Source organism: Macaca nemestrina, chromosome 7, assembly GCF_043159975.1.
Source record: "Macaca nemestrina isolate mMacNem1 chromosome 7, mMacNem.hap1, whole genome shotgun sequence".
Taxonomy (NCBI): Eukaryota; Metazoa; Chordata; class Mammalia; order Primates; family Cercopithecidae; genus Macaca; species Macaca nemestrina.
Window position 1 is genome coordinate 160,523,879 of NC_092131.1, and position 17,182 is coordinate 160,541,060.

At 46.8% G+C, this 17,182-nt stretch overlaps 1 protein-coding gene across 4 annotated transcripts in view; it reads left to right on the top strand.

Moving 5' to 3' along the window:
* Positions 1–7,266: 7,266 nt before the first annotated feature.
* The window catches only part of LOC105491930 (RNA polymerase II associated protein 1), a 28,980-nt gene continuing 19,064 nt past the window's right edge, over positions 7,267–17,182 (top strand). Inside the window, exons 1-4 of one of the 4 annotated variants that reach the window (XM_011758716.2) lie at positions 7,267–7,326; positions 15,881–16,137; positions 16,430–16,578; positions 16,864–16,953. In XM_011758716.2, the coding sequence (XP_011757018.2) occupies positions 15,957–16,137; positions 16,430–16,578; positions 16,864–16,953 (420 nt within the window). In that variant the 5' untranslated portion in view covers positions 7,267–7,326; positions 15,881–15,956. Of the gene's footprint in view, positions 7,327–8,233; positions 8,366–15,880; positions 16,138–16,429; positions 16,579–16,863; positions 16,954–17,182 lie in introns of those variants that run through there. The other 3 variants (XM_011758704.2, XM_011758705.3, XM_011758725.3) reach the window with 3 other exon arrangements.

Sequence of the window (17,182 nt, forward strand, 5' to 3'; positions counted from 1 at the left end):
TATGTGTATGCATGTGTGCATCCATGTGTATGTATATGTGTATGCATGCTTGCATCTGTATGTATATGTGTGTGCATGCATGTGCGTCTATGTATGTATGCTTGTGTGTGTGCCTGTAACTGCGTGTGTGTTAATGCCTTGTATCTGGCTGGCTGTCTTTCTCTATTTGACCCTCTTTAACTGCAGCCTGGTCAGTCAGGCTTTTCTAGCTCTATTTTCTTATTTTATGTATGTATGTATGTATGTATGTATGTATGTATGTATGTATGTATTTGTTGAGACAGTCTCACTCTGTTGTCCAGGCTGGAGTGCAATGGCACGATCTCAGCTCACTGCAACCTCTGCCTCCTGCGCTCAAGCGATTCTCCTGCCTCAGCCTCCTGAGTAGCTAGGATTATAGGCACACGCCACCACACCCGGCTAATTTTTGTATTTTTAGTAGAGATGGGGTTTCATCATGTTGGCCAGGCTGGTCTCGAACTCCTGACCTTGTGATCCGCCCGCCTTGGCCTCCCAAAGTGTTGGGATTACAGGCATGAGCTACTGCGCCCAGCCATCTTATTTTGTATTACGGAATATTTCTTTTTCTTTCTTTCTTTCTCTCTTTTTTTTTTTTTTTTTTTTTGAGACGGAGTCTTGCTCTGTCACCCAGGCTGGAGTGCAGTGGTGTTAGCTCACTACAACCTCAGCCTCCCGGGTTCAAGCAATTCTTCTGCCTCAGCCTCCCAAGTAGCTGGGACTACAGGCACATGCCACCATGCCCAGCTAATTTTTGTATTTTTCGTAGAGACGGGGTTCACCATATTGGCCAGGGTGAACTCCTGACCTTGTGATCCGCCCGCCTCGGCCTCTCAAAGTGCTGGGATTACAGGCATGAGCCACTGTGCCCAGTGAAATATTTCAAACATACATGCAACTAGAGAGAACAGTATAACCAGTGAATCCCCAGTGTACCTGGCATCCTGCTTCAATGATTATCTTAGTCAATCGTATTTCATTGTTCTAGTTTGTTGTTTTGCTGGAGGTTTTTTTTTTTTCTTCAACTTTTATTCCTCACCACTAGACAACTAGGGATTGCTGACTTTTTTTGTTTTCTGGTTTTTTTTCCTTTGAGACGGAGTCTTGCTCTGTCGCCCAGGCTGGAGGGCAGTGGTGCTATCTCGGCTCACTGCAAGCTCCGCCTCCCGGGTTCACACCATTCTCCTGCCTCAGCCTCCCAAGTAGCTGGGACTACAGGCGCCCGCCACCACACCCAGCTAATTTTTTTGTATTTTTAGTAGAGACGGGGTTTCACTGTGTTAGCCAGGATGGTCTTGATCTCCTGACCTCGTGATCCGTCAGCCTCGGCCTCCCAAAGTGCTCGGATTACAGGCATGAGCCACTGTGCACAGCTGGATTGCTGAAGTTTTTAAAAGCAAATCTTAGTCATATAATTTCAGCTATAAATATTATAATATATATCTGTAACAGGTAGACTTAAAAAAACTGACCCATATATACAGATGATTAGAGAAAGTTATAAATATGTGTGTATACTGTAGTATACATACACATATTCACTTACTCTGTCAGTTGAGAAGGGCCAAAAAGCAAGACACCCCAGTAGCAATGAGCATACTTACCACGCAGATCTTGGTTTATTATTATTATTAGAGATGAGGGCCTCCCTTTGTTGACCAAACTGATCTCAAACTCCTGGCCTCTGGCCATCCTCCCATCTAGGCCTCCCAAAATGTTGGGATTACAAGTGTGAGCCACTGTGCCTGGCCCAGATCTTGGTTTCTAATACCATTCTCCAATAACAGTTATTCTCTAATAACTTCTTCAAGAGTCCTTGAAGAAATGACTGATTCTACGATTTGGGCAGGAAATATACAAGAAGAGCTATTTCCTTACTTTGTTGTAATGCCAAAAACGTAAGGAAATACACAGACACACACACACACACACACACCACCACCCCCGACAGGGTATAGTAAAAGGTCACTGGAGAGGTGGAAAATTTGAGTAACAAAATAAAATAGTATCAGCTGGGCGTGGTAGCTCACACCTGTAATCCTAACACTTTCGGAGGCTGAGGCAGGTGGATCACTTGAGGTCAGGAGTTTGAGACCATCCTGGCCAATATGGTGAAACCAAACCACGTCTCTACTAAAAATACAAAATTAGCTGAGTGCAGTGGTGCATGCCTGTAATCCCAGCTACTTAGGAGGCTGAGGCAGGAGAACCGCCTGAATCCAGGGGGTGGAGGCTGCAGTGAGCTGAGATTGCACCACTTCACTCCAGCCTGGGTGAAAGAGCGATACTCTGTCTCAAAAAGTAAATAAATAAAATAAAATAGTATTGAATCATAACCCAATGTATAAAAGCCTGTATCTATATAAATAAATCAATGGGGGCCAGGCACAGTGGCTCACATCTATAATCCTAGCACTTTGGGAGACTGACGGGGGTGGATCACCTGAGGTCAGGAGTTTGAGACCAGCCTGGCCATCATGGCGAAACCCCATCTCTACTAAAAATACAAAAAATTGGCTGGGCGTGTTGGTGCGGGCCTGTAATCCCAGCTACTTGGGAGGCTGAGGCAGGAGAATTGCTTGAACCCGAGAGGCAGAGGTTTCAGCAAGCCGAGATCGCACCATTGCACTCTAGCCTGGGTGACAGAGCCAGACTCTATCTCAAAATAATAATAATCAATCAATCAACCAATCAATGGGGAACTCAGACCTCTTCCACGCAGAAGAATTACAAATAATGTATGTAGACGCTCCACCCACATGGAGGCAGAGTGCGACTGCACACTCATTGTGATCTGCACATAGCGACTTCCTTCCAAAGAGTACAGTATGAAAAGCAGCGGCAAAACAGTAACTTTACAATGGAGAAACTTGACAAACATTACCTCAGCCAGTGATTAAGTTTAATAAGGCCGGGCGCGGTGGCTCACAACTGTAATCCCAGCACTTTGGGAGGCCGAGGCGGGCAGATCACGAGGTCAGGAGATTGTAGCCATCCTGGTTAACATGGTGAAACCCTGTTTCTACTAAAAATACAAAAAGAAGTTAGCCAAGCCTGGTGGCGGGCGCCTGTGGTCCCAGCTACTCGGGAGGTTGAGGCAGGAGAATGGCGTAAACCCAGGAGGTGGAGCTTGCAGTGAGCCGAGATCGCGCCACTGCCCTCCACCCTAGGTGACAGAGCGAGACTCCGTCTCAAAAAAAAAGAAAAAAAAAAAAAAAAAACAAGACATGAGGGAAATTGAGGAAATGTGAATATAGTGTGGACTTTAGTTGGCAACAATGTATCAATATTTGTCAATAATTTAACAACACCGCCAGGCACCATGGCTCATGCCTGTAATCCTAGCACTTTGGATCAACTGAGGTCAGGAGTTTGAAAGCAATATGGCCTACACGGTGAAAGCCTGTCTTTACTAAAAATGCTAAAATTAGCCTGGCTGGTGGCGCATGCCTGTAGTCTCCGCTACTCGGGGTGCTGAGGCACAAGAATCCCTTGAACCTGGGAGGCGGGAGGTTGCGGTGAGCAGAGATCTCGCGACGGCACTCCAGCCTGGAGGATGAAGTGAGACTCTCTCAAAAAATAAAAAATAAATAAAATTATAATAACTCTAACAAAAATATTAATATTAGATGTAAATAAGTGAAAGTGTTTGGATTAAATGGAAACTTTTTGCAATCTTTCTATAAATCTAAAACTATTCTAAAATTGTTTATTTTTCAAAAAAATTATTCTTTTGCCAGGCGCAGTGGCTCACTCCTGTGATCCCAGCACTTCGGGAGACTGAGGCAGGCGGATCACCTGAGGTCAGGAGTTTGAGATCATCCTGGACAACATGGCGAAATCCCATCTCTACTATAAGTACAAAAATTAGCCAGGCATGGTGGTGGGCACCTGTAATATCTGCTATTCAGGAGGCTGAGGCAGGAGAATAGCTTGAACCCGGCAGGCAGAAATTGCAGTGAGCTGAGATGGCACCATTGCACTCCAGCCTGGGCGACATGAGCAAGACTCCATCTCGGAAAAAAAAAAAAATTATTCTTTTCAGAGACAAAGTCTTGCTCTGTCACTGAGGCTGGGGTGCAGTGGTGCAAACAGCTTGCTGCAGCCTCACATTCCTGGGGTCAAGTCATTCTCCCGCTGCTGCATCGCTAGGACTATAGGTGTTTGCCACCATACCCAGCTAATTAAAAGTTTTTTTTTTTGTTTTGTTTTGTTGTTTTTGTAGAAACAGGGTCTCTCTATGTTGCCTGGGCTGGTCTTGAATTCCTGGCCACAAGCAATACTCCTGCCTCAGCCTACCAAAGTGCTGAGATTATAGGCATGAACCACCACACCCAGTCTTTGAAAGAAAAAATCATAGTCTTACCCAATACAAATTTCATAAATCCTGGCTGGGTGTGGTGGCATGCACCTGTGGTCCCAGCTACTCGGGATGCTGAGGTGGGAGGACCACTTGAGCCTAGGAGGTCAAGGCTGCAGTGAGTCATGACAGCACCACTGCACTCCAGCCTCAGTGACAAAGCAAGACCCTATCTCAAAAAAAATGTAAATCCTTAATATCATACAAAATCCAGTTTATATTTAGTATTCCCTAACAGTCTCAAAAACAGTTTCAAAAATGAAGATATAAACAAAGACCACATTTCATATGTAATAGTCTCGGCCCAGAGCAGTGGCTCACGCCTGTAATCCCACCATTTTGGGAGGCTGAGGTGGGCGAATCACTTGAGGTCAGGAGTTTCAGACCAGCCTGACATGGTGAAATCCCGTCTCTACTAAAAATACAAAAATTGGCTGGACACAGTGGCTCATGCCTGTAATCCCAGCACTTTGGGAGGCTGAGGTGGGTGGGTCACTAGAGCCCAGGAATTTGACACCAGACTAGGCGACACGGCAAAACCCTGTCACTACAAAAAATACAAAAATTAGCCAGGTGTGGTTCAGGCCTGTGGTCCCAGCTACTCAGGAGGCTGAGGCAGGAGACTCGCTTGAGCTCGGAAAGCAGAGGTTGCAGTGAGCTGAGGTTGCACCATTGCGCTCCAGCCTGGGCAACACAGCAAGACCCTATCTCAAAACAGTAGAAAAGATTCATCAGTAAGTTCAGATAACGGCAACCTGATCCATCCATATAAAGTCTTCATCAACCTTTCACCTATTTGTTAAACAATGACTATTAAAGCTACTAGGTCAAAGGTTGATGAAGACTTTATATGGGGCCGGGTGTGTTTTTCAACTTTAGCAGGCACCAAAATCAAGTGGAAGGCTTGTTAAAACAATGCTGGGGCTGGGCATGGTGGCTTATGCCTATAGTCCCAGCATTTTGGGAGGCCAAGGCTGGCAGATTACCTGAGGTCAGGAGTTTGTGACCAGCCTGGCCAACGTGGTCCAACGGTGTCCCTACTAAAAATACAAAAATTAGCTGGGCGTGGTGGCACCATTGCCGCGAGCCATTATCTCATTATTTCATTGCAAACGATGATTTTTTTTTTTTTTTTTTTTTTTTGTGACGGAGTCTCGCTCTGTTGCCCAGGCTGGAGTGCAGTGGCCGGATCTCAGCTCACTGCAAGCTCCGCCTCCCGGGTTCACGCCATTCTCCTGCCTCAGCCTCCCAAGTAGCTGGGACTACAGGCGCCCACCACCTCGCCTGGCTAGTTTGTATTTTTTTAGTAGAGACGGGGTTTCACTGTATTAGCCAGGATGGTCTCGATCTCCCGACCTCGTGATCCGCCCGTCTTGGCCTCCCAAAGTGCTGGGATTACAGGCTTGAGCCACCGCGCCCGGCGCAAACGATGATTTTCTACTATCATTCATTCTGCATTTTTGGCTCCAGTTCCTCTCCCTCATCCCGCTACCTCCATAACTTCTGACTAGGTCTAGTACTATTTTGGACCTCAAGATGACTAAATCCTAGTAGCCAAAATTTATGGCTGCAGTTGAAGCCAAGAGGATTTGAGAATTATAGATCTGCTACAGTGCTGGACCAGCAGCATCACCTGGAAACTTGGTAGAAATGCAAATTTTGGGGTTCTATTAGAAACCTACTGAATCAGGCCCGGTGCGGTAGCTCATGCCTATAATCCCAGCACTTTAGGAGACTGAGGCAGGTGGACCACCTGTCAGGAGCTCGAGACCAGCCTGGCCAACATGGTGAAACCCCATCTCTGCTAAAAATACAAAAATTAGCTGGGCATGGTGGCAGGCGCCTGTAATCTCAGCTACTCAGGAGGCTGAGGCAGGAGAATCACTTGAACCCAGGAGGAGGCTGCAGTGTGCCAAGATCAAGCTATTGCACTCCAGCATGGGCAACAAGAGCAAACTCCGTCTTTAAAAAAAAAAGAAGGCCGGGTGCGGTGGCTCAAGCCTGTAATCCCAGCACTTTGGGAGGCCAAGACGGGCGGATCACGAGGTCAGGAGATCGAGACCATCCTGGCTAACACGGTGAAACCCCGTCTCTACTAAAAAAAATACAAAAAACTAGCCGGGCGAGGTGGCAGGCGCCTGTAGTCCCAGCTACTCGGGAGGCTGAGGCAGGAGAATGGTGTGAACCCAGGAGGCGGAGCTTGCAGTGAGCTGAGATCCGGCCACTGCACTCCAGCCTGGGCGACAGAGCGAGACTCCGTCTCAAAAAAAAAAAATAAATAAAAATAAAAAAAAATAAAAAAAAAGAAGAAAAAGAAAAAAGAAAAACCTACTAAATCAGAAACTCAGAGGTTGAGGCCCAGCAATCTGTTTTGTTTTGTTTGAGGCAAAGTCTGGCTCTGTGGCCCAGTCTGGAGTGCAGTGGTTCTATCTTGACTCACTGCAACCTCTGCCTCCCAGGTTCAAGTGATTCTCCTGGCTCAGCCTCTTGAGGAGCTGGGACTACAGGTGGACACCACCATGCCCAGCTAATATTTGTATTTTTAGTAGAGATGGAGTTTCACCATGTTGGCCAGGCTGGTCTCGAACTCCTGACCTCAGGTGACCTGCCAGCTACAGCCTCCCAAAGTACTGGGAGTATAGGCATGTGCCACTGTGCCCGGCCCCAGCAATCTGGTTTAACAAGCCTTCCAGGTGATTCTGGTGCCTGCTAAAGTTGGAAAGCCACTGGACTAACATTGGCTGCCCCATGATGTCCTTCAGTCTAGCAATGATTTACTTAAGGTCCTACTATGTGCATGGCAACATGTTGGGTGCTCAGCATTAGATGCAAAGAACAAGGTCCGGTGAAAAGGTAACTGGTGACAGTTGGCAGTTGGCAGTGTGTTCTCAGCATACCACACAACTGGTGCAGGCGGTAAGATTCCAGGTGATTCCAAGGAAAGTTCGGTGAGTAGGCGTGGCTGGCAGAAGTTTTAGAGTTGACGCCAGCTAGGCCTTAAAGAAATATCCTTTGGAGACAGGGGTGACAGGGAAAAGAGGGAGGATTTTCAAGAAGGGAGACTGGGATGAACAAAGGCAAGATTCTGGAGAAGATGATAACCTTGCTAGCAAGAAAGCTTTATTACCTCTCTTCTCACCACCACTATTTCCGCAGTGCACTCTGGCAGTGTTCTTCCCTTGGGCCTTTTTCATGGTTACCTTCTACCTCCTCCATAAACACATTCGTCACGTTGGTGTGTGTGTGTGTCCACGTTTCTGTGTGCTGCCGTGGGCGTGCGTGCTGGGATGTAGGATGTGGTAACACTGGCTGGTGAGTGCAGAGGGACGTCTGAGGAACGCTCTGTCCCTGCCAAGGGTGTCGTATGTGCAGAAGGGGCTGTGCCTGCTGTACATCAGAAGGATGTGTGGGCCAGGCGCGGTGGCGCAGCCTGTAATCAGCACTTTGGGGGGCCAAGGTGGGCGGATTACCTAAGGTCGGGAGTTCGAGACCAGTTTGGGCAACATGGTGAAACCCCGTCTCTACTAAAAATATAAAAATTAGCCAGACATGGTGGCGGGCACCTGTAATCCCAGCTATTCGGGAGGCTGAGGCACAAGAATCGCTTGAGCCTGGGAGGCGGAGGTTGCAGTGAGCCGAGATTGCGCCACAGCACTCCAGCCTGGGCGACAGAGCAAGACTGTCTCAAAATAAAAAATAAAAAGGATGTGTGTTCTGGGTGATGGTATAGAGCTTACGTGGGAGTAATAAACTGCCAGCCGTGCAGCACTGCGCTCACCAGTCCGCCACGCTGAACAAGCAAAGCCCAGAATGCTTCGAGCTAAGCCCGGGAGAGGCGGGGCTGGGCTGCGGGGCGGAACCTGGAATCTGGCGGCGGCGGAAACGCTACTTCTGCGGGGCAAGATGGCGGCGCCCAGACAGGCCTGGATCACGTAGGTGGCGGGGATGAAGGGACGGATTTCAGGTGATCTGGGCGGAGGACCCAGGGTAGCGTGTCCAATTTCTTTGCTGGAACCTGCCTGCGGGCCTTTGGTCTGTAAGGGAGCAACTGTGGCCTCCTCAGTGCATAGATCTCGGGCACGGCCCTTCAAGGGGCGGCAAAAGCTGAGACTCGGTGATTACTCATTGCAGAGTTGGGTGGTCCAGGAGGCTTAACTAGAACCCTTGACCAGAGCGGTAGGGGCTAGTCACGCGTCCCTATTCGGGATTGGATCCTGGCTCTGTAGGATAGGCTGCAATGTAAGAGCCCCAGAGACTCCTCAGAGGCCAAGATAAACCCAGAGGTCCATTGTTAGGACTACTTTTTTTTTACGAGTTACTCTTTAGGCATTACTCGTTAGGATTACAGGCTTGAGCCACCGCGCCCGGCCAATGTTATCACTTCTAGCACGGATTGGTTCTGGACAAATCTGTTCTGGAGTTTGTGGGGAAATACACTGGTGGCTTTACTTAGGACTAAAAGAATTGTTACTGAGGTTTATTTATATAAGTAACAGGCACTGGGCTAGGCGCTTTGCGTGCATAGTCATTTAAATCCTCACGTATTTCCTATTATATAGGACCTGTTACTCACATTTTACAGTTGTGGAAACGTGACTTGAGTCAGCATAGAGGCCGGGCACGGTGGCTCACGCCTGTAATTCCAGCACTTTGGGAGGCTGAGGCGGGCGGATCACCTGAGGTCAAGAGTTCGAGACCAGCCTGGCCAACATGATGAACCCACGTCTCTACTAAAAAAATACAAAAAATTAGCCGGGTGTGGTGGCAGGCGCCTGTAATCCCAGCTACTCGGGAGCCTGAGGCAGGAGAATCACTTGAACCCAGGAGGCAGAGGTTGCAGTGTTCCGAGATCGTGCTATTGCACTCCAGCCTGGGCAACAAGAGGGAGAGTCCGTCTCAAAAAAAAAAAAAAAAAAAAATAGGTAACTTGCTTACTTTCGCACGTTTAGTGCATTTAGTAAGTAGTGGAACTGGTATTTGACTTCTGGCCTATTGATTCCACAACTGGTGCCCATAACCCCCCTAGCTCTTTGTGATATAGGTATGGTACACCCTGTGAAGTGAGCTGGACTTTGCTTTGGGGTCACATGAATCCATGGATAAGTAAGAGGAATTGTTTCTGCTTATGCAGAATCTTACAGGAGTGAATTGTTAACATACCATGGATTCTCACTTCATCTAGTTCAGCCTTCCTTAGCGCCTCTGGGTAGGCACTGGGGTAGGAGACTTTTTCCTTGTTTGTTGGCCGGACTGCCCAACAATTAGATATGGTTAACTGCCCTTTGGCTGTATAAATAATAAGAATCATAACTGGCGTTTGTGTCCTTTCATGTATAAGACTCTGTTCTAATCTTCTTACATATATATAATTAATTCAGGAGGTAGGTACAGTTATCTTCATGTTACAGATGAGGAAACAAGCAGAGTAACTTCAGTAAAATACCTTGCTTAATCTTACACAGTTAGTAAATTGTAGAAACTGGATTTGAACACAGGCAGTCCATTTTCATACTGTTTGCCTACCATTCAGGAAAAGGCACATCTGTGTACTTTGCTGTTGTCATGCTACAAACAGTACTTAATACAAGTTCTATGCCAAATTTAAGACGAAATTTTGTAGACAGGTCTTTGCTCACTTCATCCACTTCCTTCAGTTCTCTACTTATCTAAGTTTTTTCCTTCAATATTGAGCTCTATTTTTAACCTTTAGGGATTTTTCCCACCTCTGAAATCCTGTAGCAGTGATCTTCTGTGTGATTAATTTGATCACTGGGATGTACTGCCTTGTAAATGTATATGCATGTTTACCATATTCTCTCACCCCAAATTTGGGTACATCATTGACCAAAGGAAGACCTTTACAATCTTGGAGACATCATTTTAACTGTAAACCTTTGGAATTTCTAGACTTGTGTGGGCAAAGAGAGATAATGAAGTGAGAAATTATTAAAAGACCCAGTATTTCGGCATGGTCTCTGTCTCCCCAGTAAGCCCCTTGAACCCAGGTACTGGATTTTACCCCCATTTCTTTATATTTACAGCCCCTTGTACACCGCTCTGCCCAGAGTAAACTCGCAAAAAATGTTTTTGATAATGTTTGTAAGGTCACACCGTCACACTAAATGCACTAAATGTACAAAATTAGGCAAGTTACCTATGCTTTTTTTTTTTTTTTTCTGAGACAGACTCTCGCTCTTGTTGCCCAGACTGGAGTGCAATAGCACGATCTCAGCACACTGCAACCTCCACCTCCTGGGTTCAACTGATTCTCCTGCCTCAGGCTCCCGAGTAGCTGGGATTACATGAAATTGTTTCACCATTTCTACCCCTTTTAGCCTACCCCCACCCCTGTGTTGGGAGGTGTTTCCAGTGCTGGCTTAGTTATTAGATCTGATCCTGCTTAGAAGTAGATGAAGAAAAAGTAAGGAAATGTGTCATTCAGCACTTTTTTTTTTTTTTTTTGAGAAAGAGTCTCATGCTCTGTCTCCAGGCTGGAGTGCAATGGCACGATCTCGGCTCACTGCAACCTCCGCCTCCCAGGTTCAAGTGATTTTCCTAGCTCAGCCTCCCGAGTAGCTGGGACTATAGGCGTGTGCCACCACGCCTGGCTAATTTTTTGTATTTTTAGTAGAGATGGGGTTTCACCGTGTTAGCCAGGATGGTCTCGATCTCCTGACCTCGTGATCCACCCGCCTTGGCCTCCCAAAGTGCTGGGATTACCGGCGTGAACCACCGCGCCCGGCCTTCATTCAGCACTATTGTTAGTCCCAGCTATCTAGCTTGTCTACCTCTCCATCTCACCCTCCTTCAACTTTTAGGAGGTGGTCAACTTCATCATGTTCTCCCATGTACCATATTTATTCCCTCCTTTTTTCTTTTTTTCTTTCTTTTTTTTTTTTTTTTTGGAGACGGAGTCTCACTCTGTTGCCCAAGCTGGAGTGCAGTGGCCGGATCTCAGCTCACTGCAAGCTCCGCCTCCCGGGTTTACGCCATTCTCCTGCCTCAGCCTCCTGAGTAGCTGGGACTACAGGCGCCCGCCACCTCGCCCCGCTAGTTTTTTGTATTTTTTAGTAGAGACGGGGTTTCACCATGTTAGCCAGGATGGTCTCTATCTCCTGACCTCGTGATCCACCTGTCTCAGCCTCCCAAAGTGCTGGGATTACAGGCTTGAGCCACCGTGCCCGGCCTCTTTTTTCTTTTTTTCGAGATAGAGTCTAGCTCTGTTACCCAAGCTGGAGTGCAGTGGCGCAATCTTTGTTCGCTGCAACCTCCGCCTCCTGGGTTCAAACCATTCTCCTGCCTCAGCCTCCCAAGTAGCTGGGAGTACAGGCACATGCCACCGCGCCTGCCTAATTTTTTTGTGTTTTTAGTAGAGATGGCGTTTCACCATGTTGGCCAGGCTGGTCTTGAACTCCTGACCTCAAGTGATCCACCCCCCTCAGCCTCAAAGTGCTGGGATTACAGGTGTGAGCCACTGCGCCCGGCCCTATTCCCTGCTTCTATACCTTTGCCCAGCTATCCCTTCTGGCTAGAGGCCTATCTCATCCTTCAAGGTCTGGTTCAGTGATTTTCAACTGGGGGTGACTTTTTTCCGAGGTGACATTTGGCAATGTCTGGAGACATTTTTGCTTGTCACAACTGGGGGAGGAGGTTTGCTGATGGCATCTAGTGGGTAAAAGCCAGGAATGCCGCTAAACATCCTACAGTGCACAAGACAGCTTCCTACAGCAAAGAATTATCCAGCCGTAAAGATCAATAGTCCCTACTGAGAAAGCTTAGTGTAGTTCCAGCCTTTGCTCTTCAGGAGATTCTTTATAGTTCTTCCCCATCTGCCTCACTGTTCCAGACTTCCAGGACACCCAGGCACCCACAGCACTAGGCAGTAGAACATAGTGAGTAAGAGCACGGACTGACTGGGATTGAATCCTAATCCTAGCACTTACACTGAGACCTTGGGCAAATACTTAACTTCTCAGCACTCTTCTTTTCTCAGCTGTAAAATTTGAATAATAGTAGTAACCTACCTCATAGGCTGTTGTGAGGATTAAATGAATGAATATGGAAAAAGTGCTTAGAGAACAGTATGTGGTGCATACTAAGTGCTCAATAAGTGTTAGCTATAACAATGTTTTTATTATTACCAGCATCTAGCTCAGGGGTTCCAAAACTAGCCAGCCAGCTTGCAGGCATCTTTGGCCAGTCCAGTGTTTTTTGTTTTATAATTGAGATATAGTTTATATACCACAGAATTCATCATTTCATTTTAATATTATTATTATTATTATTATTATTATTATTTTGAGACGAGTCTCACTCTGTCATCCAGGCTGGAGTGCAGTGGTGCGATCTTGGCTTAACGCAGCCTCTACCTCCCAGGTTCAAGTGATTGTCCTGCCTCAGCCTCCTGAGTAGCTGGGATTACAGGCACGTGCCACCACGCCCAGATAATTTTTTTTGTATTTTTAGTAGAGACGGAGTTTCACCATGTTGGTCAGGCTGGTCTTGAATGCCTGACCTCGTGATCCACCTGCCTCGGCCTCCCAAAGTGCTGGGATTACCAACGTAAACTACTGAGCCTGGCCAGAATTCATCATTTTAAAAGTTTACAGGCTGGGGCAGTGGCTCAGGCCTGTAATCCCAGCACTTTGGGAGCCCGAGGTGGGCAGATGTCTTGAGCCCAGAGATTGAGACCATCCTGGACAACATGGTGAAACCGTGTCTCTATGAAAAACACAAAAATTGCAGGGTGCAGTGGCTCACATCTGTAATCCCAGCACTTTGGGAGGCCAAGGTGGGTGGATCATAAGGTCAGGAGTTCGAGATCAGCCTGACCAACATGGTAAAACCCCATCTCTACTGCAAAACTGCAAAAATTAGCCAGCTGTGGTAGTGGGCACCTGTAATCCCAGCTACTCAGGAGGCTGAGGCAGGAGAATCGCTTGAACCTAGGAGGCAGAGTTTGCGGTGGGCCAAGATCGTGCCATTGCACTCCAGCCTGGGCAACAAGAGCAAAACTCTGTCTCTCAAAAAAAAAAAAAAAAAAAAAAAATTAGCTGACTGTGGTGGTACATCTGTAGTCCTAGCTTTTTGGGAGACTGCGGTGGGAGGATGGCTTAAGCCCAGGAGGTGGAGGTTGCAATGAGCCAAGATCATGGTACTGCACTCTATCCTGGGTGACAGAGCCAGATCCTGTCACAATAAATAAATAAAGTTTACAATTCATGACTTTTAGTATATTCACAAGGTTGAACATTTTCATTACTCCAAAAAGACGCTCCATACCCATTAGCTGTCCATTCCCATTTCCCTCCAGCTCTCCTAGCCCCTGGCAATTACTAATCTACTTTCTGTCTCTATGGATTTGCCTATTTTGGACATTCCATATGAACAGAATCATACAATATGAGGCCCTTTCTGGCTAGCTTCTTTCTTTCTTTTCACTAAATAAAATGTTTCTGAGTCATATAGCTTCTTTCACTTAGTGTAATGTTTTCAATGTTTGTGCATTAGAACTTCATTCCTTTTTATTGACAAATAAGTGTAATGTCTCTATGTTAATTTTTTTTTTTTTTTTTTTGCCCTTTGTGCCATGATTATGTAAAGTCTTAACCTTTGGAGAAACTGGGTGAAGACTATATATGGAAACTGTTCATACTATCTATATAAATCTGTAAATCTAACATAACAAATCACAAGTTTAAAAAGTATATAAATTTATAGTATATAGAGAAAAATAGAAATGTGCATATTTTATCATGATACAAAACAAACATTTGATTGATGATTTGTTTGTTGATTTATTTATTTATTTATTTATTTGTGAGATGGAGTCTCGCTGTGTCGCCCAGACTGGAGTGTGGCGTGATCTCAGCTCACTGCAAGCTCTGCCTCCGGGGTTCACGCCATTCTCCTGCCTCAGCCTCCCAAGTAGCTGGGACTACAGGTGCCCACCACCAGGCCTAGCTAATTTTTTGTATTTTCAGTAGAGACGGGGTTTCACTGTGTTAGTCAGGATGGTCTCGATCTCCTGACCTCATGATCTGCCTGCGTTGGCCTCCCAAAGTGCTGGGATTACAGGCGTGAACCACCGTTCCCTGCCGATCCTGTCCCTTAAAAAAAAAAAGATTATATTGAATTATAGATTTGGGGAGTATTAAGTCTTCTAATTCATGAACATGGGATGTCTTTCCATTTGTTTAGGTCTTTATTCTTATTGTTATTAGTTTTTGTAGAGACATGATGGTCTGGCTTTGTTGCTCAGGTTCATCTTGAACTCCTGGCTTCAAGCAGTCCTCCTGCCTCAGCCTCCCAAAGTGCTGGGATTACGGGCATAAGTCACTATGCCCGGCCCCATTTGTTTGGTTCTTTCATTCAATAGTTTTCAATGGACAAGTCTTGTACTTTTTTGGTTAAATTTATTCTAAAGCATTTTATTCTTTTTGATGCTATTGTAAATTCAGTTGTTTTCTTTTCTTTTTTTTTTTTTTTGAGATGGAGTCTCGCTCTGTCACCCAGGCTGGAGTGCAGTGGCCAGATCTCAGCTCACTGCAAGCTCCGCCTCCCGGGTTCCCGCCATTCTCCTGCCTCAGCCTCCCGAGTAGCTGGGACCACAGGCGCCGCCACCTCGCCCGGCTAATTTTTTGTGTTTTTAGTAGAGACGGGGTTTCGCCGTGTTAGCCAGGATGGTCTCAATCTCCTGACCTAGTGATCCGCCCGTCTCGGCCTCCCAAAGTGCTGGGATTACAGGCTTGAGCCACCGCGCCCGGCCCAGTTGTTTTCTTAATTCCATTTTCTGCATGTTCTTTGCTAGTGCATAGACATACTTTTTTTTTTTTTTTTTTTTCAAGACGGAGTTTCACTCTTGTTGCCCAGGCTGGAGTGCAATGGTGCAATCTTGGCTCACGGCAACCTTCGTCTCCCAGGTTCAAGTGATTCTCCTGTCTCAGCCTTATGGGCGCCCACCACGACTCCCAGCTAATTTTTTGTATTTTCAGTAGAGATGGGGTTTCACCATGTTGACCAGGCTGGTCTCAAACTCCTGGCCTCAGGTGACCCACCCGCCTCGGCCTCACAAAGTGCTGGGATTACAAGCGTGAGCAACTGTGCCTGGCCAAAAATGTTTTTTACATTGATAGTTTACAGCCCAAGGTTTTTAATAATTTGCATACCTTTAGGCCAAGCATGTTCTCTCCAGTTTGATACAGAATCATCACCCCCCATTATGACACATATCTGCCCGGCCCTTGATGACATTTTCCTCAGGTCTCCTGCTGGCTGTTCCTGAGAGTTTTATCACCCATAGATTATAAACAACCTAAGTTGGCTATAAATGTTGTTGCTAGGCTGATGACATCAGGGAGGGCTGAAGACGGAATGGCAATAAGGTATGAATGAGGAGGAATGAATTCATGTGAACCCAAGGATAAAGAAGATCTTCGCTGATGCCCAGTAAAGAGAATCAGGGTTCAGTTGCAGAGGGCCCATATTCTTTGTTGCTCTTAGGGATGAATAAGAGGGAATCCCCGCACAGAGACACGGCTGGAGAGAGTCGTACTGGGGAGGCAGCTGGAGCAGCAAGATGCTGTCGCGACCAAAGCCAGGGGAGTCCGAGATGGACCTGCTGCGCTTCCAGAGTCAGTTTCTCGCAGCTGGTGCAGCCCCGGCGGTGCAGTTGGTGAAGAAAGGAAATAGGGGTGGTAGTGATGCCAACTCAGACCGGCCTACGCTCCAGGACCATCGGGATGTGGTGATGTTGGACAGTGAGTGCCCGGGGGTATGAGGCTGAGAAGTAGAGAGGGTACAGCCTTGGGCCCCTTCCTCTTCATGATGTGGTTGGATTCAGACACATCATTATTATTTCAGACACTGCATAGCTTCTGTTGCTTCAGCCCCATTTTACATAGGAAGAAACTGAGGCTCAAAGAGGTTAAATATCTTACCCAAGATGACACGGCTTGAGCCAGGGCCCCATGGCAGCTGTCTTTCTTCCCTAGCCTGCAGAGTCTTCCTAGTATGTGCATATACTCATGTTTGGGATCTTTTCTTTCTCAGATCTCCCAGATTTGCCCCCAGCTTTGGTCCCTTCTCCCCCGAAGAGAGCCAGGTCCAGCCCTTGCCACCCCCTGCCTGAGGATGAGGACCCAGAAGAGAAGCTGAGGAGGCATGATCAGCACATCACTGCTGTCTTGACTAAGATTATTGTGCGTCTCACTCGGGCTGAGTAGGATAAGATGTTCCAGGGTAACAGGGATATAGGAGGCTTGGGGCGGGTGAGCCTTATGAGTGGACGGTGCTTCAGAAAGGTAGAGTTTTACCCCCCGAGGTCAGGTTGGGGGCTGGGTTAGAATCACTCTGCCCTGAAGGGAGGAGGGTCCATAACCCCCCAGAGTGAGGTTCTCATCGTTCAGAACTGGGCTAATAGGATAGGGTCCAGCCTAGGGAAGTCTCTCCATTGTGCTTTACAACTCTGTGCTTTGTTGCTACAGGAACGAGATACAAGTTCAGTGACTGTGAATCTGCCTATGCCCAGTGGCGTTGCTTTCCCCGCTGTGTTCCATCGCTCGCGGGACACACAGGTAGGGAAGGGTAAGCTTAGGTGGTGCTTAGGAGACAGACAGGTGAGTCTCACAGTGCATCTTCTTCAGGCAGGTAGTTTAGTGATGATAAGCAATTTCATTTACAAAGCAGTACTATACTAAGCACTTCATACCCATTACTTCTTTTAATCTTCATAACAAACTTACAAGGCAGGTATCATGATGATACCTTGGGGATGAGGATTCCTTATTCCCATTTTTCAGATGA